This window comes from Anabas testudineus, chromosome 5, assembly GCF_900324465.2.
Source record: "Anabas testudineus chromosome 5, fAnaTes1.2, whole genome shotgun sequence".
Lineage (NCBI taxonomy): Eukaryota > Metazoa > Chordata > Actinopteri > Anabantiformes > Anabantidae > Anabas > Anabas testudineus.
In genome coordinates this window covers 6685347-6712433 of record NC_046614.1, presented here as the reverse complement: position 1 = coordinate 6712433, position 27087 = coordinate 6685347, and the positions used below count along the sequence as shown (strand labels likewise).

The 27087-nt window shown below is 44.2% G+C and overlaps 2 protein-coding genes across 3 annotated transcripts; both read right to left on the bottom strand.

The window, feature by feature from the left end:
• Positions 1-10757: 10757 nt before the first annotated feature.
• LOC113153958 (RNA-binding protein 38-like) lies at positions 10758-20188 on the bottom strand. The gene is made up of 4 exons (XM_026347884.1): positions 19746-20188; positions 17496-17619; positions 16933-16987; positions 10758-11882 (listed from the first exon to the last, which is right to left on the bottom strand). Exons 1-4 carry the CDS (start codon positions 19956-19958, stop codon positions 11540-11542), a joined length of 735 nt encoding a protein of 244 aa, XP_026203669.1. The 5' UTR covers positions 19959-20188; the 3' UTR covers positions 10758-11539.
• Positions 20189-21594: 1406 nt separating this feature from the next.
• Positions 21595-27087, bottom strand: rae1 (ribonucleic acid export 1). Of its 2 annotated transcripts, XM_026346647.1 has the most exons (13): positions 26972-27087; positions 26201-26325; positions 26013-26117; positions 25730-25822; positions 25547-25633; positions 25375-25461; positions 24876-24947; positions 24649-24756; positions 23722-23828; positions 23448-23523; positions 22722-22916; positions 22527-22612; positions 21595-21983 (listed from the first exon to the last, which is right to left on the bottom strand). In XM_026346647.1, coding segments are annotated over exons 2-13 (1107 nt in total). In that variant the 5' UTR covers positions 26291-26325; positions 26972-27087; the 3' UTR covers positions 21595-21982. The 2 variants fall into 2 exon arrangements, with proteins under 2 accessions (XP_026202432.1, XP_026202431.1); XM_026346646.1 differs by lacking the exon at positions 21595-21983 and having other exon boundaries at positions 22523-22612.

The following is a 27087-nucleotide window of genomic DNA, read 5'->3' as shown; positions in this document are numbered from 1 at the left end:
GATTTAACATGTAGCCATTCTGCAATCTAACTACTGACTACGTTGAGGATGTGTGTGTGTGCGTGTGTGTGTGTACTTACAGTACATTGCATGCTGTAGGTACCTTTAGTGGAAATGGACTGAATAATATGGCAAGACTATCTTTTGAGAGAAGTAGTCAGGTGGTTAAACAAAAAATAAATAAAAAAGTGCTTGAACACAGCTTAGAGTTTACAGACAGGCTGGAGGTTCCAACAATGGCCCAATCATCATGTAACCCCCCCCCCCCCCCTTCAGTTTAGCCCAGCATCCTTTACGCAAATTCATAATGCTATCAGCCGGTGTGTATGTATAAAAGCTTTTAATAACATGCAGACCTATTGAATCCTCCTTACAGGTGAATGAGAGGATGAATAGGTAGCTGTGGCGGCCCCTCGAGGCTGGGCGTATCGCGCAGGGCTTTTGTTGCATTTGTTGTCACTGGGCCTAAACTGAAGGGCAGGTGGGTTTTGTGTTGATACACTGCTCATACACACTCAATGATGCTCATCTGCTGTTTGCACATCCCGTATTGAGCTGAAAAGGGCAGCCAGGCTCCCTTTCACAACCCAGGTGGCGCGTCCCTGAGGGATCGGCGAGGCTCTGACTTCAGCCTCGGCTCCACTCGATCACGCAGCTTTCTCTTTTCCCCTCATGTGGAGTTCAACTATGTGGTGAAGCTGCTTTCGCTCCTCTCTGTCATAGCCGGTAAACTTTTACGGCTGTGAGAAGAGGAGGGCTCTTCACCAGAGGGTTTTGGTAAATAACTTGAACTTAAGTATTCCGGCACAACACATCCAGCTTTTTTTTTTTTTTATTAATCTCCTCAGGCAGTTACAAGAAGACAGAGTGTAAATACAGTGCTACAATGTGGGCAGGCTCTGTGTTGTGTGTAATATGTTTACATGTGCACACACTTATCTAAGCAATCATCACTCCGGATCCCCTGTCAGTGGGAGCCTCTCTGTCCATTGGCTCTTTGTTTTGCCAGTTTGTATGAACTAGGTTTCTTTCTCTGGGGCTCTCCTCCTACTCCGCCTCCATCCCTGCGTTCCTGAGCTCAGAGTGAGCATGGACAGACAGAGGCTGACACACACACACACACACAGAGACAGACGGGGGGGGAGCGATACCCAGGGGTTAAGGGATTTAACGTAAATGTGTTGATCCTTTGTCCTAATGCTATGTCAGCTTTCATGCTGAATTGTGTGGCAGAGATAGAGACAGAGGTTGAGACAGCTGCTGTGGCCGGCTGGTCCACTGAGAGAAGCCTCTGTCCAGCCAGGCCACGCCTTGGCTCTTCTCCCGCACAGAGAAGTATTGTCTTCGGGGCTGCTTCCACTATGATGTCTGATGTCATGCTTTTGTCCTTCCCCCAGCAAACTGCTGTTGCTGTTGTGGTAAAACTTGTCAGCCTGAAGTCAGGAGCACGAGCAACAGTATCCATGGGTGATGAGATAGTCCCAAGTTTTTCATAAGCAAAAACGCACCTGTGTTGTCATCTTTTTGACCCCTCCTTTACCTTGGGCCTATTTTGAATTTGATTTGCCTCTCATTTGCATGGCAGTTGATGGTTTACTTGTGTGACTCTTGAATTTGTCAGCTCGCATGCAAATCGGACTTTTCTGCCTCATTCAGCCGCACCTCCCTGAGTTTTACTGCTCATTGCTGAAGTAAAGAAAAATATTGTCGGGTGCCCGTTCCAGCACGTGATTCCTCCAGGGTATTTTGTACTGGATAGGTGCAATCAGCTACAAACCACTGACTTACAGCCCAGCATTATAGGCAACAAATCCAGTCAGACAAGACCAGACTACAAGTAGGGGCATTATTTGTCATGCTGGCGGCTGCTGCTTTGTTCCACACTGAAGTATCTCAAGAACTACATGGATGAATTGTCTTAACCTTGATCAAACCAGTGCCACCACGAGCTTTTCTTTCTTTTTCCATCGGTGGAAAGTAACTGAGGACATTTGAAGTACAATTACACAGGCCTGTAAACTTTTCAGGCTCCATTTCAATAGTGATTTAAGTCTTAGAAAAAAATGAATTTGATAACAGCTTCACATGTTTAGTTAAAAGAAGAGTTGATGCAGCACAGTGGCGAATATACTCCTGTCCACACTTTTTTGCTTTTGCACATGTGTGTTGCTGGCATCAAGTTCAAAATGAGCAGATGTTTGTGAAAAAACAACCAAACGTCTCAGTTTCAAAAACACATGTTTTGTTCAATAGTAAGTAATAATACAGTAAAATGTAGGTTTTAAATGATGCAATGGCAAATCGCTGCCTTCTGTATTTACATTTGACAGAGAGGTGTGATTGCTGTCACACCCAAAACAAGTCAAGTCACTGTAATATGTTGTTCATGCTCAGGTGCTCATTGGGACTTAAGGGGTTTTCTCAAGGTTTTAGGAGTTTTTTTCTTTGAAAGGTCCCATCTCAAGGTAAAACTCACCAACAGCTTTTCTCTTTTTCACTTCTCTGTCTTCAGCACTGACACAGTGCCATTAGTGTTTGATTATACTGCGTTATTATCACCAGGCAATAGCTAAGATAAGAAAGAGAGAGATAGGTGGATGAAAGAACACAAAGTTAGAACACGACTTGTTTTTGGCAGTAAATTCGGACAGAAGAGGTCAGAACTCTTGAAAAATTGGCTCCACTTTGGAGATAAGGCCAGATAGCACAGGCACGTAGCCCTACACCATGTATACATGTACATACTTCCACAACACTTTCCACTCTAGCCTTTAACATACAGTGGGCAAATTGCAGTAGGAGGAAATGGTAGAGACGCTTTTGATGGTTCTGGGTCATTAGATTTCTGCCAGTCTCCTCCCTATATGGCTGGATGGATAACATACCCCTTTCTTGGGATTTCCTCCAAGCTGGAGGATGGTGGGACAGAGAGAGGACAGCACCAGGACTGTGGATAATAGTCATTGTACAGCAAAAGGGGACACAATGAAAAACACTTCTCTCGCCACCCACCTCTTCTCTGTCATTCTCCCTCTATCCTCTCCCCATCTCTCTTCTGTTTCCTCTGCTCTGTTATTATCACCCAGATCATTATCGAGCTCACTCTTCCCTCACTGCGATGGAGAGGAGGGCCGGCCGCCCACATGGCTTTGGTGAGAGATTTCTAACAGCAGCAGCAGCACAGGAGGAGGGGGCTGGAGGGGTGGGAGAAAAGCGAAGACAAGAGGCCCAATAAAGTCTGTCTAAATATAGAGGCAGCAGGGCATTTTTTCCCTTGTCCTTATAAAGAGCTGCTGGTGAATCCGGGTTCTCTATCCTCCTCGCTGCACTGAGCACTGATCACTCCCTCTAGGATCGGGACCATAACTGGTGGTGCATGGAAACACACACAAACTCACAGGGGTACGTTGTTTTATGAGAGAGAGAGAGAGAGAGCAGGGAGCTTAGTGTTTTTTTTCTTTACATGAAGGGAGCAACTCATGATGGGGTGGAACATACTAAAATAGGAGAGGTTTGAGGAAATCTCCAAAAAGAAACGATGGGAGCAACGAGTGATGGGGGTGGTTGGGGTGGGGTGGTACTGTCCTGAGAGTTCAAGACAGCAAAGGAGATTAAACAGATGAATTAACGGTCAAAAATATCTCAGATGATGGATCATAAATGAAACTTTATCTCGACACAATCTCACTCATCTGTCTAAAAGATGCCCCTTTTTGGCTTTCACTCTGCCTAATGAGTCAAATCCCGTTTCTCCTGGTGTTTGTGCTGTTGCAGACATTTTGAAGAAAAACTCTCAATTAGTTTCCCAGTAGTTAGATGCAAAGAAGTTAAGTGACCACGTTAGTTAATGTCATGTCTGTAAAGATGGAGCTATAGCAGGGTCCTGGCTGTCTTAGGTTGACATGAAGACTGGAAACAGCTGGGCTGAACCTCTGAAGATGACTAGTTAATGTGCACAGGTGTTTTAAAGCACGTTTGGAGCATTCTCACTTCACAGTATTTCTAGAAGATGACGACCTGAAGTACTGGACCTTTCATTTAATAACACTCTAAGTGATGTACGGGTCATGTGCTGCAAAGAAAATATGAAATTCTAGTTTTATTTGTATAGCTGGAAATCACAAATTTGACCTCACAGTGTCCTGTGTCCTTCAAACTGGATAAGGAAAAACTAGTGGCTAACAGAGAAGCAGGTCAGTGGTAGTTCTCTTTTTGACTTAGTTATGATGGTTGCTGTGCATGGTGAAGGTAACAAGAGGCCATTTGCACAGCTGTCCTCATATGCCAACAGTGACAGCAAAGGTTCAGAAGTCAGACTGAGGAAAAAGCCTCGCTGATTGTTGTAACATCCTCTTTTTCACCTGTTGCTTACAGCCCCCTGCGATGTGCCGTGCGCGGCCACACACACTGAGACATTTGTTGAACACAGACCAAGTGGTTTCAGAGAGGATGTCTGAGCTGAGCTCGTGCTCCAAAGAGAGCATGGGGGGAAAAAAAACAACAAAACAAAACAAAACTCACACACACACACACTGAACATCAGCACTTACATAAGAGTCCCTCTCTCACAGAGACCACTCCACAGCACGGCCTGATACAGTCAATGTCACGCTCCGCCTGACACAGAAAACGGGCCTAAATTGTGCATGACCGTTCGGCCGCTCCGTGTACAGCTGAAGTGGATCGATTCATACGTGTGCGTGTGTTTGCGAGACGGTGTCAGTTTGTGGTTGTGAAAGCCCCACAGAGAGAGGAAGCTCAGCTGTCAGTAGTTGTCAGGCGCTGGGCCTCTCTCTCTGTCTCTCTCTCTCTGTCTCTCTCTCTGTGTCTCTCTCTGTCTCTCTCTCTGTGTCTCTCTCTGTGTCTCTCTCTGTGTCTCTCTCTCTGTCTGTCTCTCTCTGTGTCTCTCTCTGTGTCTCTCTCTGTGTCTCTCTCTGTCTCTCTCTCTGTGTCTCTCTCTGTCTCTCTCTCTGTGTCTGTCTCTCTCTCTCTTTCTTTGCTGATCCTGGTGTAGTCAACCTCACCACCCCTCCCTCTCTCCTTCTCTCCCTCCCTCCTCTTTTCTGCCCCCCAACAGCGGCTGGCTGGGTTTGAGGCTCTGCACGTTAGCACAAGCATGTTGACCAGAGATAAGGAAATATGACACAGAAGCAACACTCCCCCCCCCCTCACCCCCCACTCCATGTGCTCAACACATTACATATTAACACATACGGCAAACAAGTGTCAGAAATGTTGTGGTTAAATTCCACGGCATTTCACTCTGTCTTTAAATGATGTGACATTAGTTCTATTTACTGTACATGTATGTGTATACAACTTTGACCTCATTTCATTTAATGGATGTAATACTTCTCATCTCCTACTTCACTTTTGCTTTCATCTTCTTACACTGTGTTGTCTCACCTTTTGCTGCATGCTGCAGAACAAAATGAAATAATTTTCTGTGTGTGTGCACGTGCCGACACTGCCAGACTGTGTGTGCCACGGTGTGGAATGAACATGAGTGGAGGGCGTGAGGCTGGAAGCGTCTGTGGTGCCTCAGCTCCACTTGCCGTTGGGAGATGTTTGGGGGGGGGTTGGATAGGAGTTTTTGGCGATGGGAGAGTGTGGGGTGTCTGAACAACTCTGTTGGACCTCCCCGGGGTCTGCTTTAGTGAGACAGAGCTGGAGAGCTTGTATGATTGGAGGGAAGACAGAGAGTAAACAAAAACAACTACTAAGATACAGATGCACACACGTGTACAGATTCATCCACAATCTTATAACCCACATATCCAGTGATGTCCAGTTCCTTAAGACACACTTAATCTCATCACGTCACTCAAAGTGCAACCTGCTCCAGCTGATGCTGTCTCTGTTATTTACTGTGTGGGAAACTAATTAAATCCACTTCACTCCCATTTACTGTGATAACCTTTACCACAAGTATCACTCCTGCTATCTGCGCTGACCCATCTCATTATCAGCGGGCTCAGTGGAGACACACGAGCTAGAGGTGCGAGAGCGGTTTGTAGGGCCATCGGAGCAGCTGATAGGACACAGGCCTGCTGTTGGATAAGCACTTGTTTCTGCCACGGCCATGAAAACTCACATTGAAGTATAAATATCACTATTCCACAGTCCTGCTTTCACACTTTCAAAGTTACTTTTCATGAGTATTTTCTTATTAAAGTTACTAATATTATCACAGTGTCATCAGGGTCAACAGCATATAGTATGTAAGTATGTCCAGTACAAGTAATATATATTAATGTGTATATTATACATCCTTAACCCCGTTTCAACCACTCCCACTGAACAGAAGATATATGTTTCCTTTCCATGAAGACGTGATGTCCCAGGATGTGGGGCAAGTGCAACTGCATCCTCTTGACGGCCAGATTAATCTAATTTCTTACAAATAAAAAGTTGGATTAATTAGAATTAAAACACACTGTTGCTGTGTTCAGCGTACTCAGCAATGCTCTCACCATTTTATTTAGTCTGGTCCATGTTTTTTTCCAGTCAACAATCTGAATCTCCTGCTAGGCTGTGGCAGACTGTCAAAAACAAGTACTCCGCGGGGGTAAAGAGACATGTTTATGTAGAAGACAGAAGTGTGTTGGTTTACATTGTGCTGTAAGCCCAGTTTTACTGGCTGGACCAGTTGAATTCTTCTTTACACATTTGAACTATCAGGTTGCTCAGCTTGTTAAAAGTTGCTGTCAGCTATGTGGCCAGTTCAACTGCTTTTAATCTTCATTTCCTCATTTCTCTTCCTTTGTCTTGAATCCTAGCATCTGTTAAACATTTGAGTTTGGACTTGGAGATTTAATTTCACTCTAACAATACTCCTCTTTCTATACTTATTGTAATTTGGTGCAAATTCAACCTCTCATGTGCCATTGAGGTAAGCAATACCTTTGTTTTTAGCGCCGTTCCTCAGTCTGTGGCGGCATCACAGGCCTGAGCCTGACCACTGCACAGTTGTCTTTACTTCCCAGGTAGCTTGGGATGTAATATACAAACAGCATTAATTAACTAAATACTAACACATTTGTATGCAGCCGTAGTTTTGACAAGGTACTCCCCCCCCGACTGACTTGTCTCCCAGACCTGTCCATGTTATCTGAACGGGCGCGGGAAAAAGGCCACAGGACAGAGCATGTGATGGGTTTCTGGGGTCTGGTCTTGTCTCCTAAGAGCCTGTGTAAATATAGCCTGTTTCTGAGGGCCTATCTGAAGCCATGGCCCTGACACTCCCCAGACCCAGAGAAACCCGCGTAGACTCACGGACATAAGCGGGTCTAGAGACAGGAGCCAGTCAGGATGGAGGACGCATTAGTAACGGAACATTTGAGTGAACATATATTAGTGCACGATCACAACCCATTACAAAAATAATGAGCTCATAAAGTAGCACGTTATGACTTTATATAAAGCCCTAAAGTGATCATAACTGTCATATATGATTGATGAAGCTGTATGTCGCTCATCAATGAAATGGTACAATATGATTGTTTAAGTTAGAGAGAGCAAACATGCTGTATGACTAAAACAGCAAAGTGTTACTATTGCATACTATGTATAAACAGTAAGCACACAATGGTCAAATAAATGTGTCCCACACATATATCTTCAGAGGCACATTTTAAATGATTAAAACACCTTGTTACTTAGATGAAATCATCAAGAGAGTCAATTAACTTAGCTGACTTCTGCAACATTTAACCAGCCAAGTTGTGGGTTTGTGAACATTTGTAAAACTAAATATATCAAAGTGTATAAACTATTTCTAGTACTTGAGCTTTGTTCCGGAGCCCAAAATATAATGTAACTGCAATGGTGTAAAAGGTTCTACATCCAAAAATGCACCAATGCACATTACGCATGAATTAGCAAGACATGCTGATGTTCTCATTTGGATTATGTGTGTTTCTGACCACTCATTTGATGTTGCACTAATATAACGCAGATGTGCTACATGGTGTTCAGAGCATGTAAGCAAGATATGTCTTTGCCTGGTTGTGATTGAACATGAGTGGAGCGCTGAACAAGGTGGGACTGTTTTTATGAGACTTCTGAGGAATCACTGGACGCCAGAGTTGCACGACAGAGGGACAAGTGTGCAAAGATTTGAAGGAACCTGCTTTGTATGTGTGTGAAAGACAGACTTAGGAAAAGAGAGAGAAATGTGTGTGTGAGAGAGATCTTATGGTGACTCAGCATAACAGGGTCTATGGGGCCTGCATGACCTCGTTCATCAAGCTGACATCCGGCTCTGTTTCTGCTCCTCTCTGGTGTGATTCACAAAGGAGAAAGAGATCAAGAGGAAAGGATAAAGAAGGAAGAGGGCAACAATAGCATGTGAGGAGAACCAGGACCACGGGCAGTGAAGTGGGGAAGACAGGGTGAGATGTTCGTGGAAGAAAAAACAGAAGTGACAAGCAGAAAACTTGAGCAAATAAATGTGTGAGTGAGATCACAAACAGAGAACGGGGGGGGGGGGGGGGGGGGAGAGATAGCGACAGATAAACAGTGACGAAGTGAGGAGACGAGAGAGGGAACAGAGCTGCCTCACTACAGTAACGACCAGTAAACACAACAAGAGCACAGGCGTCTACTCTGCTGAATGCAAGTGTGTTTAAAGCTCTGTGACATGATGCAGCTAGAAAAACTTTAACTTCTCCTCTGTGTTGTCATCTTCATGTCCTAACACACTGCATGTCTTATGTCAAGGTTTTTCTTCCCAGACACGGCTCCTGAGCACAAACGCACGCTGCCGCTGTCACTGAAATCTAAAAGTGGGTAGATTTTATACCATCAAAACGCCTTCAGTCAATGTGTTAATGGTGGCATTAAGTCAGTTCATGCTGTGTGAGTAGTTATGAGATCCTCAGGGGGTCTGGACATGACCACAGGTTTGTCTCAGCTTGACTGAAGCTTCAGATTTACCAGGCAAATTATTTACCGAAAGATAGGACAAGTTGCATTATGGGATATTGAGTCATTCATGCTGAATTTGGGAATCCCAACACATCTAATCTTGGTGTGTTCGTTCCTCTGCTACTTTGATTTGGATCTTCTACTGTGGCAAATATTGTATGGATAATAACATTTAATAGACCAGGCATGCCGACTCAGCAACTATTGGATGAACTTGCTATTCGTGTTATTGTTGTGTATGTTTTCACTGGGACACATTCAAAGAAAGAATAAGACCACACACACACACACACACACACACACACACACACACAGTCTCGGAAGTTACTAAAGGTAAAGGGACAAGGTGTTCCACGTAATTAAGTGCAGGATTTCATGAGTAAATAAGGTGTGAATACGTTTCAATCAAATCAAAGCACAACAAAAAAAAAAACCATCTATTAAACTCGAGGCCATATTGTAAATCATTACTGTGTGGATAAATTGCTTCCTGGGTGAGGACAAAAAGATAATGGATGTGCTTTTGTTTCTACCAGCCTTGCTTGTGTTTTTGTTCTCCGGGGGGAGTGGGGGGGGGGGGGGGGGGGGGGGGGGGGGGTTAGGAGTGACACATCTTCTAAAGTAGCTCATGTAAGCACAAACACGCAGAGATGCTGCTGAGTAACTGAGTGAAGAAGAAGAAAAAAAAACACTTCCTTGCAGCTCTCTGTAACATTCAAAACACTTTCTGACAAGCCCCCCCTCAAACAAAACTCTCAGACTCAGAGTGTGTGTGTGTGTGTGGGCAGGGGAACACCCAGCACCCCTGCCATGTGGTGGTGTTGTGACTTGATAAAACTCTGGGCCTCCTGTCACCCCCCCCCCACCCCCACCCGGTACAGAACCCTGATAACAGGCGTACGCACACAACTGAGCGCCTGCACCTCGCAGGGTTTTCACAGTGACATCACAGCAGGATCTGCATTTCAACTTCGTTATAAATATATGACACTGCAATAACACACACACACGGTAAACACATCTTGATGTTTGTGGGTTTTAAACATTAAATAACAAGTCAGAAGGCATCTTTAAGTACAAATTTTTTATTTTTTGGTATTGCTTCTTTGAAGGGACTGTAAAAGACATTTTTATTTGAAAGAAAAAAAAAAAAAGAAATCTAGAGCATTTCTGATGCAACCAGTCGAGGATCTACAAACGAGCATCTGCCGTTTGGTGCTGTGCACTCTGGCAAACCCGCTGACATGGCAACAAGACAGAAAGCAAAATGAATATGACACTTCTGAATCTGCAAGTACTGTATGTCTCTGCAGGTTAAACGACATCTGTGCCACCATTATAGCCATAGTAACAAAAAAAACTATTTTAACTTAGTACCTCTTATAAATACCTACATATAAATATTGTAAATGTACTTGATGACTGAAAACATTTTTAAAATGCTGTACATGAATGTCCTTTTGAGAGCAACAGTTTGACAAAAGAAAAAACAACAACAACATTACACTGGTGTTTGAGCTCAGTGTCAGCTACCTTTTGACATCAATACGCAGCGCTCCCGGTCCCCATCACCCACATACTGCATGTGATTATCAACATCTATCTGAAAGTTTCAAGACCCAAGTAAGCCAGATTAGTGTGACTGCTGAAAACAGTCTGGACAATTGCAAAGAGCTTTCTCCACTTGGTTTGATAGTGGTGGTGGTGGTGGAGGTGGTGGTGGAGGTGGGAAGCGCCTGACAAACAGAGATTCAAAAAGGAATTTCTTTTAATATTAAGGCCCCTTTAATTAAAAAGAGTAAGAAAATGAGTAGTCCTGTCATGACAGCTTCAAAACAACTGATTTATTAGAGTCTTATACTGAAACTTTCTGTTTTGTCCTTGAGTTGAAATCTCTCATTGTGCTCCTGTGTTGAGCTGAACGCTGGAGGTTTGTTCATGGGGCAAGTGCTCCACGCCGCTGTGGACAGCACCGGGATGGGAACACAGATACAATGAGAGGCTGTCTGTATGCCTCTCTAGTGTCCACCGTGCACCCCCCGCCCCCCTCATTTCTGACTGTTTCACAGTGTCCTAAAGCAGCAGTGCCCTTCAAATCCACCCCAGATTCTCTAAAGCATGGGTGGAGGGGGGGGAGTGTTAAGTGTCCCAGACAGCTCTCAAACTATCCGTCAATGTACCACGAACACATCATTTCCACTGATTGAGCCAATAACATGATAACATTGATAATAATGGCATACAAATAAACATTAACAATGACATTAATACAATAATGGAGGGACGATAAAAATAATAATAAAAATAATGATACTAAAGAAAAAATAGAAGTGTCAGCTTCTGGAAGCCCTTGGAAGCGACCACATACTTTATGCTGTTTAGCTTCCCAACCTGAACCTTGCCAGTCCTTGAACCCCTACCCACCCTTTTTACCCTTTAACCAATGAGCAAGCCGCTCATCCTAATGATATAGTGCAATAGTCCCACTCTTTTTCCTGAAAGCCTCTGCTTAGCGCCAGCAGGGTCACCCCACTGGGCGTTCCGCCATCTTCCGTTCAAAGATCTGCGATCATCACTCTCTCCTCGTCCCTCTGTAACCAGCCCCTCTACCTCACTGCATACGGTCCGGCTGGATATGCTGCTGTGGGGCGTAGTGCAGGAAGGCTGGGGCTGCACCAGTGGCAGAGGGGAGGGTTGGGTGAACGGTGGCTGGAGCTGTGGCGGCGGCCGCTGGGCCAGCTGTGGCTGTGGGGCTGGTGGCGTAGCTGTATCCTAGGAAACCGGCTGGGGAGGCGGCATACGGGTACTGCTGCTCAAAGGCTGCCTGGGCGTACTGGGTGTAGGCGGCACTGTAGTCCAGGTAGGGGCTGGTACTGACAGAGGTGGAAACCTGTGTGGGCAGTACCAGGCTGGGCTGCACAAAGGCTTGCGGATAGACGTACGGCTGGGCCAACCTGCACACAGACACAAAGACCAAACACAGAGGGGGTTAGACAGAGGGTCTGCAGCAGCAGAGCAGAGAAATCCCAAGGCCTGGCTTCTATTATTTACAATGCTCCCTGAGGGCGAGCACGTGGGGAATATAAACCCTCAGTAGTCGTTCTGAACTTAGAGAGCGCTCACATGGATCTCCACTGTTTTTAAAGACTTACTAGACAAGAGGCAGAGGAGGTTAGGACGTGAAAATGCTTCAACCTTCTGTCTGTGTCAGTTAGTGAAACCTACAAAACCTGTTAGGTAGGGCCTCCTGAGGTGGATGGGAGGGAAGGCAAAAAGGGGGGGGGGGGTGAATGATAGAGTCAGCCGTTACTGGCAGGTTTTCAAGCTCAGGCATCAGCAGTGTGTTTTAACAGCTGCTGCTCTTCACTTGCTGCACACACACACACACACGCGCACACACAAAGGGAAGTACACAAAGGCAGAGCAGAAGTTCCAGTCCCCTAGTTCTCACTTCCCACACCTGACTATCACAGGTGAAAATGCTAGTTGTGGGAGGTAAGGTGTGGCGGGGGAGCTCATCAGGGCTTGGTGCCAGGCTCTGCCAGGCCTCATGGGCCTGCCCTGTGATGTAGCTGATGAGGGCTGTGGCATCTGGGGACTGTACCGCCTCTTCTCTTTTTTTTGTCTTTGCTTTGCCACTTTATCCACGAGGAAATTGAAGGGGAGAAGAGGATTTATTAGGACTGAGGGGCATCTCTCCTGAGTGTGTCGTCAAGAGGGAGGGATGGTGGTGGCACCGAAAAGAAGACACCCCTCCCCCCCCGTCCCTTAGTACATAAAAACGGGTGATGTAACTGACAGTTTTGAGAGCCTTTACCCTTGATACTACGCTTTTGGGGAAAAACATCCACAGGCACAAACCCCGAGAAAAAGAAAAGATAGTCACAACAAATGTCACGTTGATTTAGGCTCTTCAGCTGCATCTCAGTGCTGATAAAAGTCTTCCTTTCGTGGACTATGTTTAAATGTCTTTCGATTTCTTTCTTAGCTTTCTCCTCACAGGCTCAGTCCTTTAAAAGAAGATGATCAGTAATGAGTGGCAGCCACCAAGTCATCACAGCAAAAGACGGAAGCATGCATGGATAGGGATGTCATCACACACACACACACACACTCACGTCAGTCCAATGCCCCCTGCTATTAATCCATCCACCCACCCACACACACACACACACCAGTTACCACCGCAAACCCCAAACCATGCCATAATAGGAAAAGAGTCACACCACAATCAGCACAACCTCTTCAGTTCATATCACACAAAAGGGAAAAGATAAAAAGGCACTTCAATCCATCACAGCACACCGCACTGCACTCTCAAGCCATCACTGGCACCTTGGAGAGAGGCTGGCTGAGGGAGGGAGGAGGAGGAGGGGGGCTGGCAGACATTTTCTGTCAAACCCCTCCTTGGGACTCTAGTCCTGAACTGTGGGTATCTTCTGATCCTCTGCTGGGACACTGGTCAGCTGATAGCAGAGAGCAACCATAGCACAAGTATGGCAATGATTATTGGCAGAAATAACATAGAAGTCCTGTTACAACATGATTGAATATATGAATGGAATCAAACATTGGGGGAACAGAAGTGTGAATCTCGTTTTTAAGAAAAATCACATTTATGATGTGACATTATTAAAATACTTCAAACAACAGCTCACTGAGACATGTGGTGAGAGAAGGACAAACAAAAGTCAGTGTCAGTGCCCTGAACACATGAAACAAGAGTGGCATGTAACTAGAAAGCTTAAGCAAACGAAAGGCAACCCCCCACCAATGAGCACAATGTAAACGCTGCCCATGCAGTGCTCTCTCTCTCACACACACACACACACATACACACCTTTCATGATGGTCATACATGTACATGTGTTTCTACTCGCATTCATGTATTATTAGTCTGCCTTCTCCGTGGTCTTGGTGACAGTCTGTCTTCACAGATGCTTAAAGTCAAGTGACCTTGTGTGGGCAAGGTGTGAAATTAATGCAGATCATCTAAGACTAAACGCAGTTAAGGAGAGACAGAAAACTCCTGTGTTGTATCTTTTATACAGCTGTGGCTTTTATTTAAAGACAAACGAGGGATGTGGACTAAGGCAAGCTAGGGACAGTAGCGTGCTCCCGGGGGCCGCAGAGATGCCAGATGCCAACTGGATTGTGGGACTGTGACAGGGGAATGTGGATGATGGCCAGAAGATCATAGGTCAGCTGGTTTTGTGCTGACTGCCAGTCGGTGTGTGTTTGACACAGTGGCGCTCTGCGGATGGCAGGCTGAGACACTGGAGAGACACACGCTCAACAGAAAACATTTAGTGCACGTAAACATTACGAACATCGACTGGAGTATTCTTCATTAATGAAGGCCATATGGCGAGCTGATGTGAATATGTGAATAGCCGGGATGATATCGCACCGAGCAGCTAAATATTTCTACATGATAACACGACTGACCTTCAGCGCATGACTCACTGGTACTGTGTGAAAACAGACAGGACTGGACTGGACCGGGTGGGGTGGGGGGTTTAAACAACACCTTACAGTACTTATGAGTACTTGATATTCCCCCTTTCTTCTTTGTTTAAGAAGACTGTGAAAGCAGGAGGGAGGGAGGGGGGTGAAGGGTGTTTTGTTTGACATCTGTACAAGTGCGTTTCCTTGGGAGCACACTGCCTCATTAAGCATTAGTCCCAGAATACACCCCCAGACACCCACCCCCCATCAACTCTTTAACCCCTTGCCTCCTCCCTCCCAGTCTCACAGAGGTGTCAGTTTTCAGTGTCTCCATCTAATGTGCTTGTAGTGGTAGCACAGTAATGGTAGAGATTTCAGTTAAAAAAAAAACACTGAAAAGGAATAAGATCATCGACGCGTGAAAGCGCCAGGGCTGTGTGCACAGAGTGGGGGACGTGAATCTGCAAGCACAACGACCCATCAAAACAACGTTCCTGGCCTCAGTGAACCCCCTCCACCCCACGGTCCACAGCATCTGCTGACCATAGCTATACACACAGACACACACACACACACAGTCCAAACCACTGCTACATGTAACCCTCCAGCACTGTTCACACTCAAAGCCATATGTTATCAAGGGTTTTTTTTTTTTTGGGGGGGGGTGGGTGCCAAAACAAAAGCCACTAGTACACTCGGCATCTTAGCGAGGTCTGCGGCTGACACCGGTCATGTAGATGATCACTGTGAGTCCGGCGGACAGGTGCTCTGTATGCCTCTCTACGTCTCTGGGGTGGTGGTCATGGGGGATTAAGGGGGTGTAACAGGCTGTAATACAAGCCAGCACCTGTCAGACACATGCCTCAAAAAAAACGCACTGGGCTCCACATTTCCAGCCCTCTGGGTTTTGGTAGCATCTACGTTCACTGTGGTAGTAGGAGCATCAGAAGGGACTTTCCTGCGTCCTCCTTAGGTTAACAGAACATGACAGAACATGTCCCCAGTGGAGCTCCAGATTTATAATTTTGACCAGTGTGATCTCTCAGAGCAGTGGATGGCTGACATGAACTCTTTATCAGAGTGTGTCTTTTTTTTTTTTTAAAGTTCACCAACTTCCAAAACCACTAAATGCTTCTTATTTTGTCCTCATAATCCTCATGTATAGAACTACAAGCTCAGATTACTTTTATTACATGTAAGGTTTTTTGAAACAAATCCAGATTTTGCTGTAATGCATCATGGGAATAAAGCCTGGAATATACATCTACGGGGCAGTTAGGAGCAGTTGTTACTTCCCAACTAGAAGAGCCGGGTTTTCACAGGATGGCTGGGTGTTTTTTTTTTTTTTTTTTTGAGAAGTGTGCATGTTCTGTGTCTGTGTGGGTTTTCTCCGGGTATTCCAGCTTCTTCCCACAGTCCAAAGACTTGCAGTTAGGTTAATTGGAAGCTCTAAATTGCCCATAGGTGTGAATGAGAATAGCCGTCTGTCTCTACGTGTCAGTCCAGTGTCTAGTGTGTACCGCAACTCTCACCCAACGACAGCTGGGATTGGCTCCAGCACCCTCTTGACCTTTAACAGCCAAAGTGGTTAGGATAATGGATGAATGAATGAACGAGTGTCTACAGTTTAAAATGGTATCTGCTAAGAAGATTGATCACAAGATAAGATGAGTCAGGATCAGCACAGACTTACTGCTTAAACGTTTTCCGGAGGCTGTTTAGTATATATCATCGCAAAAAATAGTTAATATGCTCTGAGTCCAAGATTCATTCATTAAATAATATCATATTCAAATAAATCCAAACAGAGAAACAGACATATGCTGATATAAAAGCAGAAAATCTGTACATTTGAGACACTAAATATAATAAATACTCTGCATGTACAGCTCATTAATCAATTCAACTCATCAAAGCTGTTGCAATAGATCTTTAACTTATTAACTAGTAAAATAAAACCATTTTATTGTTTTAGACGTAGTCCTACCTCCACATAGAGATTATAACTTTTAATAGCTGCACATCTATAAGTTCTTTGTGTCAAAACCTGCCTTCTCCCGGTTTTTCCATTCTTCTGCACAGGTTTTATGTTTAAAATATAAACGGCGGGGAGCTGTAGCTTGAGGGGTGATTTCCAAGAGCTGCAGGGGGTGAGGAGAGTCATTACTGGAGTGAAATGCTCATTAGCTGCTCAGCAGACCGTGGCTCCTAGACGCTATCCAGGCTGTTTCTACAACACAGCCCACTTCTAGGAAGCCTTCTCAGTGACAGAGCCCATTCAGGCAGGTACACGAGTCAAGAGGCTCCTGACAGAAGTTAACGAGTAAGTCACATATTCGCCCCTGGAATGCTCTTCTATTAACACGGATATGTGAACCATCTCCCAGCCCTACAAAACTCAAATATGCTAATAGTCCACTGGTGGAGTTGCATGCGGACACAGAAACTGGCGTGTACTTTCCAGAGGCCCTGTTTGTCAAAGGAAAAGTAGCCTAGTGGGGTTGCACAAAGCGTAACACAAGAGAACACAACAAGCGCCCACTCCCGCTCACTTACCCATACTGCCTCTGGATGAGTGCTGGGTGAATGGGCTGCACTCCAATGGATATGCCTGGAAGATAGGAGGCCGGCTGTCAGACACACACATTTGCATTTACAGAGGAGGACCGGAGAACAATCCACAGAGCGCACCGAGAGACAGAGGCCGTTTCAAACCTACCAATAATGGAGCAACAGTTTCAAATGTGTGAATGTGTTTTGGTATGTACATCTAAAATGCTGCTGCACATGAGACACAACAGCAAGCTTATACTTCTGTCTCTGACATACACACACACACACACTTAACTGTGTGTCTAACTCCTTTATCCCTCAGGGGTTACGACAGTACAGCCAGAAGTTTCTAAGGAGGATGTCTCAGCCTGCCCAAATCAATCCAGAGATGAATCATGTGCTTAAACCTCAGTTTACCTGCTTTCAGTTTTGACTTTTTCTCATTGTATAATTTGTCTTTATGCTCCATTACCTGTGGTTTAATGTTACGGATGTTTTTTTTGGTTTGTTCTCCAGTTTAATTAAGGTAGTTGGATGCAAGGCACCATGATTTCACTGAGCCTCACCTGTCTGTATGCTGCGAGGTTTGGCACCCAGGTAGGCCAAGTTGACATTGGCTTTCCTGCCGTCGATGATGGGGTTGGGATCCTTACAGGCTCTCTCTGCTGCTACTCGATCCGTCATGGTCACCTGGAGACAAAATCACTACATGTCATCTCACGGACAGCTGATGACTCAATCGTTTAAGCATAACAAAAAATTTTTATGAAAAACAAAACAGGATTTGGTCGGTTGGTCTTATCAGAAATATCCCCCCTACAGGCTTTTACACTGTTGAGATTCTGTTTCTGTGAAGTAAAGAGGAACCTACAAACAAAGCACAGCGATAAGCTTTAAAAACTGCCCGCAGCAGCAGCAGCAGCCAGCCACTTGACTGCCACTCAGCCACGGGCAGAGCTGCTGAAATATGGATCTAGGAAGAGCAACAAGGGGTTTATCCAATTAGGGACACAATATTAAGTAGATTGGTATTAGTCCACCCCTCCTTCCTCCCTCTTGGCATTAGTTGAGCCCTTCTGTTTTGGTTGCCACGTTCTGCCAACTCAGAGGGTTCAGTCACCTCGGTGTGTGGACCGAGCAGTGAATGTAGGCCACAGCTTGCATTGTTTAAGAGGACGTTTTTAAAAGCAGTACGCTTCTTCGTAGTGGAAGGATCCGGAACAAAGCCCACTCCAGGGCCTGTGTTGTGAACACACAGGAAGGAACGAGGCTGTGTTTACACTGTGAAGAGCCGTGCTGTGGGGGGTTTTACTAATCCACCTCTGAAGTGTGTTTAGAAAAAAGGTGTGCTCAGCTTTGGTAGGGGGGGGGGCGCCTCCCTCCCCTCCTGCTGCTGCCAGCCACCTATCCCGACTACAGCGCCCAGAAAACAGAATTAGCAGGTCGCCTCATGCCACACAAAGAGAGCGCGGAGTAGAAAAGTGCTGATCACTCCACTACCACAGCTATGCGTGTCTTCTCCCAGGCAGCACCCACATTGCCCCGAGCCTGTTTAACCTGAAACACCAGCCTGGATGAGCAGCCGTTTGATACGAGCGAGACTCGCAGCCCAGCTTTCCTCTGGGTTACAGAGCTGATGTGTAAACACGGAGAGCAATTGTCTTACAATTCTGACTTTAGAAGTAAACATGCACACATAACAGTTTCCATTCCTTCTTTGGCCTGATAGTACATTAGTGATGATGCGCCTTTCCAAGGTTCTAGTAAATATTTGCATTTCTTTTCCTGCTTCTGTTCTTTGTGTCCGAGAGGGAACGGCTGTCTTTATATGTCTGGACCAGAATTAGTCACCTGTTGGTGTAGACTTAAATTAAACACCGGGGTTCTTGGTTATTTTTACTAATATGGACTTAAAGCAACAGAGGCACAGATCTAGCTGTGATAACTGTAACAATAAACAGCACCACCCCCTCCACTGTGCACCATGAGGTCATATCAGAAGGCCATAAACAACCTGTTGTAAGTTTTTAAAGCTTACGCCATTACGTATGATGCACTGGATGGTTTAATAAATCAAATAAAAGATAAGATCAAAGGGGAATTTAACATTAATTTGTAGAACAGCAGATAGGCAGTTTGTTGATGCTGGAATTTCTCACCAAGCAGCCAAGATTTGATGTAAATCATGTGCTACGGCCCTGCTGCTCCTTGACAATGGAGGGCAGGGTGTGCAAGGTCAATCTCCCCACTCTAGAATAACCATATAAAGCAAGCAAGGAGTGCACACCATCTCTCTCTCTCTCTCTCTCTCTCACACACACAAACACTTCCAAAGTCATAAGCCTGGGTTGCTCAGGGGTGAGTGAGGGAGGGGGTTCTTTGGGGGTTTACAAAGGGTGTGCATCAGACATATGTTGAAATATAATCTTCTTAGTTATCCATCAATCTGTGTGATCCCTCGTCCTAGGCCAAAATAACAGCCAGCCAGGCAAAAAAACAGAGGTGCTGTGCTGTTATGCGTTTAGGCTCAGGGGGGTGTGAGGTGGGGGGGTTTACCTCTGACACAAATCTGAATAATTATCTGCGATAGACGCAACAGAAAAGGGATGTGAAAGAGCGCATAAAAGGAAAAACAGTTGTGCAGACATTTACAGCGTGTTTTGGCCATATTCATACACTAAACTAAATTACGGAGGAATAACAACTAACTCGTAATGGTGGGTTTTTTTTTTTAAATCATGTTAAAAGTTATGAATGACAGCAGTGTGCGCCTCGTGATGCGCATTACGGTGCGTGACGGACTCGCTCGTACTTACAAAGCCGTATCCTCTGGATTTCCCGGTCTGTCTGTCGGTGATCACCACCGCCTCGTCAATGTCCCCAAAGGCCTCGAAGTATTTTCTCAGCGAGGCGTCGTTGGTGTGGTACGGCAGCCCGCCCACAAAGATTTTGGTAAAAGTAGTGTCTTTCTGCAGCGGTGTAGGATGCATGACGTCCAGCGCTCCGTTCATGAACTGATGCAGGAGCATTGGTCCGGAGGCTCACTCAGCTACTAACTAAGCGCTCAGCGACGTCCCAGCATGAGTAGCGCCACACGTGTTTTTTTTTTTTTTTTTCCTTTTTAATTTTTTTTATTTCTCCTCTTCTTCTGTGAGTTGTAACAACCTGATGGCATGTACTCTTCACGCTGCCTCGACTCCGGCGACCTCTTCCACTCCGCTAACTTCTCCACCGCTGCCTGGGAGGAAGTGTGCCGGCTCGTTTTATATGCCAGAGCCGCGCACACGCCCACACACAACTCTTAGCCAATCGGCGCGGGCGCTCCGTGCCAACTCGCCCGGCGGCTCCTCCTATTGGTCCTCCCCCCCCCCGGCACTGTGCTGCACCTGCTTTTGTCCTTTACTACACAAAGAAAAGCTGCACCGTGCAGCAGCACGCTACTGTACCGAGGAAGTTATTGTCTCGGCTTTTGAACAAGCTGCAGCTTAAGTGTACTTAATTAAGTCTCACCTAACTTTAACAACACAACATGGAGTACTTCAGTACATTGGGCCTGAGCTGAGAGCGGAAACGCATAGATGTTGCGAGGGATAAACTTTAACCCAACAGAGCAGCTACACTACTTCATGTGAACACACCCCAAACTCTTCGGCCTCACTCTAAAATATAATGCACAAAGGCAGTGCTGGTAATCCTCGCTTTACTATGGCAGAATTGCATTAAACTGCATTGTAAAAGCATTGATCTACAGCACAGACAGTGTTACTCATTTTGTAATGCCCTCAAATCTTTTTCCAAGCTTCCTAATGTGGTCTCCCAAATATGAACCAGTCTAAAATGCACCACAACATACCAAGGGATGCACTGTGCAGGGAGAGGCAGACCTAGGTCCAAAGCAGCAGGTCAATCCAACAGTGAAAAGCCTAACTCCTTGACTGTGTAAATAAATAATATTCTCTTGGTGCTTACAGTAACCAGTGAGTCAACACTGCATCTGACCTGGAGGATCTGTACAGTTTGTTAAAGAAACATGGCCCAGCCTGACTAACAGTTGAGGAGACGGTGGTCTAGAAGAGTGATACCAGTGTCACACAATAAAAGCGGAGAGGGGTTGGTGAACTGTGGCAACGGCGTATGTTCTCACCCTCAGAGTGTTGGAGTTCCACTGCTAAGTACTAAGGGTCAATCTAACAGTGAGGTGATACTCCAATGACCTCAGTAAAAAGGCCTTTAATTCACACCTTCTCCTCTACGAACTGGTTCACTTTTCACACGTGGCCTTTGTATCTGCCCATGCTACCTCATTCATATACTCTTGATAAATCCCCCATTTCCAGCTGTGTAGCCCTGTCAAAAGGACTGAAGAACCCCACTGTCCTGCTTTGATCTCATTTGTCCTGTTCAGCTGACACACAGAAGAGCAAAACGCTCCACCTGCTGGCCAACTACGATTAAGACAAGCAAACAGGAGGAGTCATTGCCATACAGATGCTGTTCATAGTTTATGGTTTTGATTGGACGATTCCAATGCCAAAGACCCACATGATGAAGAGATTTAAAAGATAGTGGTCATGCTTTTGCATGCACAATACACTTCCATAAACTCCCAATAAACACTTATACAGAAAACACACTCCCTCAAGTTGGAATAAACATGTTCAAACCTATGAGTATGCACTTATTTATTTTACATCCAAACATCATTAATGGAGCTAAACCACACCGTAACAGCAAATCAGAAGAGAATGAAAGGTCTTTGGGAAGCTGTAAAAAAAGAGGAACTGTACACATAAAAAACAAAAAAACAAAACATCAATATCAATAACAAATTAAGCCCTCCCCTTCTGTGATAACCTCTAAGACCAACTGTCAAGCAGCTGTTATCAAGACCAGGTATGGTAGCCCCCTCTGATTGGTCCATGCACAGTATACGAAGCACCGTGGCATTGTTCCAGGTGTTTGCCCAAAGGAAGGAGTCTGTCCCGAGCGTATACACACTAAAGCAGCAGGTCTTCCGCATTTCCCCACAAGAGATGCAACTTGGCACGACGAATCTAAAGACAGGAGGGAGCAGTCAGTCACAACAAACTTTTCCTTTTATTTCTGAAAGGGTGTTCTTTTTTGAACAGAATAAACAGCACAAATACAACACTCACCAGCAGACAAAAAAAATCAATCCATACAATGGTTGTTTCACTGTTGCTCACCTATGTTCATGATTTCCTTAATCTTAGAAATGTTATCGCCATCATTTATTCAAACTATGCTCATATCATTTTATGTCACTGCAAAGCCTTACTGCCTAAAAACACAGCAGAAAAACCACACAAGCCTTCGAAGTGACTTGACTCGGGTCAGAACAACACTTGACTCGGGTCAGAACAGCACCTGTCCTATAACAATATAGCTATGTGTAGCAGTACCATTGCAGTACCGAGCTCTGAAGCAATCATGTTAATATCCTCACTAGCCACATCCACTCATGCGAAGGGGTGCCCTACAAGGCCCCAGCATGATTCACGAGGGCACTGAGAAAGTGGGGCAGCTCAGTCGAGTGACCAAGTCTCCAGATTTAGAGACAGTGGCTGTCCTCTTACCATTTCTTGTTCCGTGGCTTCAGCTCCTCAGCAGCATTCCTCAGGAAGATGTAGTTCTTTTTCTGAGGGTTGTAGTACTCATGGCCCTAAGTGATGAAGAGAAGAGCAAAAATTTTAACCAAATAAAGGGTTGACAGCCAACACAGTCACTTCTCCGCCTGTGTGTTAAAATTCAAACACCTTTACAACTCCTACCTTTGACCAGTCATAACTGGAAGCATAAGCAAAGATGTTGCCATTGTGGTTGAAGCAGCAGGCCGTAATCGGTTGGTCTAGCTGCTCTGAAGTCTTCAACTTGGTGCGGGCGTCTTTGTCCCAAAAACTGAAGCGCCCGTCTGAGCCTACAGTCGCCAGTGTACCATGGACAGGATGGAAGGAGATAGCATTTACCTGATTGAACAAAATGGAGATTAGTTTGAGAAATTTTAAAAGGTTTTTACGACAGAACAATGTTATCAACCAAACTGGTTTAAAAAAACAAAACAAAACAAAAAATAAAAAAATATATATATATATATATTATAACCCTAAAACAAATTTGTGAGGGACTAGTATTTAAAGAAAATAGCTTTTACATTATAACAGTTGTATTTAAAAATGCACCTATTATATAACATGACATTAATGTTAATATGTTATTTTTTTATCTTGATTGAAGCCTTTAATGTAGTAGAACACCATTTCACTGCATGTGTGACTCGTTACATCGTAAAAAGTCCAGTTATATTTAAATTATATTTATTCTAGCTGTAATTTTGCCTTTTCCAAAACATCTACCATTGACATTTTTCCTCTAACCTGGATTCATCCTGGTATGATAAGGACAATGTTTCTGTTTCTTCAAAACTTACAATATACAACACAAATGCACAAACAAACTAAAACAATGTCAAAATGTCAGAGAAACTCAGAATAACTTACAGCATATATGTCCTGTGGAGTGGTTGTGTTGGTTCCATTGGACCTATGGCACTTGAAGGTAAAGTTGTCTTTGGCTCTAAAGGGCATCAGCAAACATTCATGTCAGTGTTTGCATCACGTATTTGACAGTAAGATCAGTGTGTCCTTAGGTATGTTAACAATACAAATAAGTATATGAGCATTGTATGGAGTTAAAATAATAAACATAGTGATTGATGAGCATGACTCCAAAATTGACTCTCCTTCACTGTAAAACATTATTTTAGGCGCTCACGGGTTTGGAGGGTTGATGTAGTGGATGGCCACTCTGCCCTCAATACTTCCCAGAGCAAAGCCTGTGGGCTTGTTTTGCTTGTCCTTGAATATGGCAACACAGCGATGCTGCAGGTAAAGAAATTAAAGTTCATTAGATCAACCAGCAAGCATGCAAATATTCTACAGTGGCAAAAAAAGGTATGTGAACCTTTTGAAATTTTAGGGTCTTCAGAATTAATGTGTCATAAAATGTGATCTGATCTTCATCTAAGTCAAGAGTATTAACAAATATAATAACCGAACACTGAACTTGCACGGTGTCTATGCCAGAGGAAGCTGCTTCTTGCGTATTAAAAATAACATTGCTGCACACCTGAAATTTGCCAAAGAGCCATATAAAGACACTCCACAGCAGTATTGACAAATGTTTTGTGTACTGACAAAACTATACTGAACTATCTGAAAAGAACACAAAGCACTACATGTGGCAGAAAAAGGTCACTGCATATCATCGTGAAAACATCATCCCAACTGTAAAGTATGGTGGAGGAAACATCATGACTTGACCCTGCTTTGCTGTATCAGGGCCTGACCAGTTTGCAGTGACAAAGGGGAAGATGAATTCCCAAGTGTATCAAAAAAAGATTTTCAGGATAATGTGAGAATGTCTGTACATCAACTGAAACTCTGTACAAGCTGATTGACAATGACCCAATACACCAGAGTAACTCCACAACAAAATGCCTTCAAAAATTTTTTATTTGCCTTTTGGAGTATAAAATTCAGAGCCCAGACCTCAACTCAATAGAGATACTATGAATAACTTTAACAGAGAAAACCATGACATTTCACATTTTTCTTGCCAAATGATATGAATCTTTATAAGCTGTGTTCACCTGAAAACACATTTTCTTTAAAAAAAGAAAAAAGTTATATTTGCATTCACCTGATGTTTGAGTGGAGAGTCTATTCTGCGGAATTCAGAGGGCTGATTCTCCAGCTGATACACTATCAGGCCTCTCTCAGCTGTGGCAACCACTGCCATTGGGTACACCTGCATATGAGGGTGACAAAAAAAGAAAGGGGGGGAGAGAAAAAAAAAAAGAAAAACTTAATCATCCAGACTGCAAGCATTAAAATACACATCATACTGTACAACTCAAAAACACCTACAACATCTGCACAGTAACATCTCTCTGGCATCTGCAGTGACATCATGGGATTGGGAGAGCGGGTGTCCCAGAACTGAAGAGAAAGACAAAACAGAGAAAATCTAATAAAATACTGCACTACAAACACTGACACTCACTGACTAACTGCTGCATTATGATTATGTAACAATTTTAATGCGAGCACATCAATAATTAAGATTTAACTGACAGGAAACATGACTGACAGGTTACTGATGAAATAGAGATGGCTCCGGTTTTCTGGATGATGTTTTAGAAGTAAATAACCCTAACTAGTGATTGGCTGATTGATCGGACAAATCTTTGCCATTTTAAATTAATTATCATCATTGGATGTCTGCACTCATGCCAGCTAAATTAATAATAAAAAAAAAAAACACCTGCAGCCACTGGGAACATATCATACGTACGTGCGTCTATAAATAATTTCACTCAAGATGCATAACACTGTTTGCATTTTCAATCACAATGTTCTTCAGTACCTTCAGTGTTTTGTCCCAGCTACCAGTCATGATACAGCTATAGTTAGGGGCTTTTATCCAGTGGATTGCTTTGATCGGACCATCATGCTGTAAAGATAAACGATACGAGGCATAAGATTCATTCTGCTTCATTCTTATGACCACATATTATATTTGGAGGCTAGCATTCAACCTGTGCAATCTGCATTGCTTGATTGCTGTTAAGATCCCACATCTTGGCTGTCTTGTCACAGGAAGCAGTGAAGACTTTGCTCCCATCCTGGTTAAAGAGTTTAGAACATAATGAAATTATTCTGGGGGTAAGTAGACCACATTTACTGCTAGAATGAAACAGAGTCTGTACAGAGAGACTTACATCACTCCAGCATGCATCCAACACGGGACCTGTGTGCATCTGTTGAGCTTTGGGGACAGTCTGTCCATTATCTTGCACCTCCCAGCACCGGACCTGAGGTAAGATCATACGACAGAGTTTAACTTGTGAGCACACTAACATTTTCTTTTATCTTGTTCTGAAGTGGAATAAGGAATCATTCGGCCTCTTATCTTCAAATCCCATATTAATGTGATTTTTCATAAACTTTGGTTCATTAAATAATCCTGCAGTACACTATTTTTAGGACTGAATATATCCTCACATCATTGGCCCAGGATCCTCCGATGAGGAAGTTTCCTGGCATGGTCGGGGGGCTGAAAGCCAGACAGCTGATGCTGTCATCTGGAGGTGAAGTCACTTCAACATCCTTCAGGACAAATCAGCCAGTAAACAACAAACATCAAACTATCTGATAAACGTGTCATTTTCTTCTGTATTCTTCGGGTTTACCTTCATGGGATTGTGGCTGTCTGTCGTTGTGCTTCCAAACACCCCGGTCCCTCCTGTTCCAAACCCGGTATTCGCCCCAAATAAACTCATACTGCATTAAACCAATTCCTTTTCCTAATGTACACCTGTGAAAGGAGCGTAAGGAAAAATGTACTTTACATAATAGTAGACCGCAGTGATTTGGCTGTCGCTTTAGAGCTCATCAACATCATTATCAGAATCAATTAATATTAGCATATAACGTAGAGTAGCTGAGGCAAACAATCGACATATATCGCACATATTAAGCAGCACAATACAGTACGTTTAGTTTACCAGACCTTCATCACAGCGCAGTTACCAAACTCAAAACTATATATATAATTTAATCATGAAAAATCTGAACGTAACGTAGACAAAACAGATAGTTACCAGACGTAGCTATAATGCTATAAGGCTAACTACGTCACCTGTCGCCAATGGCCTCTAAACACTCGTTAGCTGTTAGCTTGCTTGTTAACATAATGATATACTATCGATTTACTGTACTTGTGCTGTAATATTTAAAACACAAGTGAGTTCATGTGCTACTATTTTAACCGTTATTTGAGACAGAAAATGAAGACACTGCAGCGCTAAAATGTTAGCTAAAGTCCATTTCCGAGACCATCCCACGTAGCTGGGATGGTCAATTAAAAACTTTTCTGTGCGGCGACGTTTCTAAACAACGCATCTAAACACGGTAGCTTCTACAACATCGCATCACAACTAAAACTACATGAAGATACACACCCCAGATCTGTTGAGCTGTAGCTAAAGTGGCTCGGCTGAAAAAGCCTAAAATGTGGCGCTTGTTCCGCGGTCTGTCGCAGTTTGGTGACGTAACGGTCCCGATGAACGCAAACACG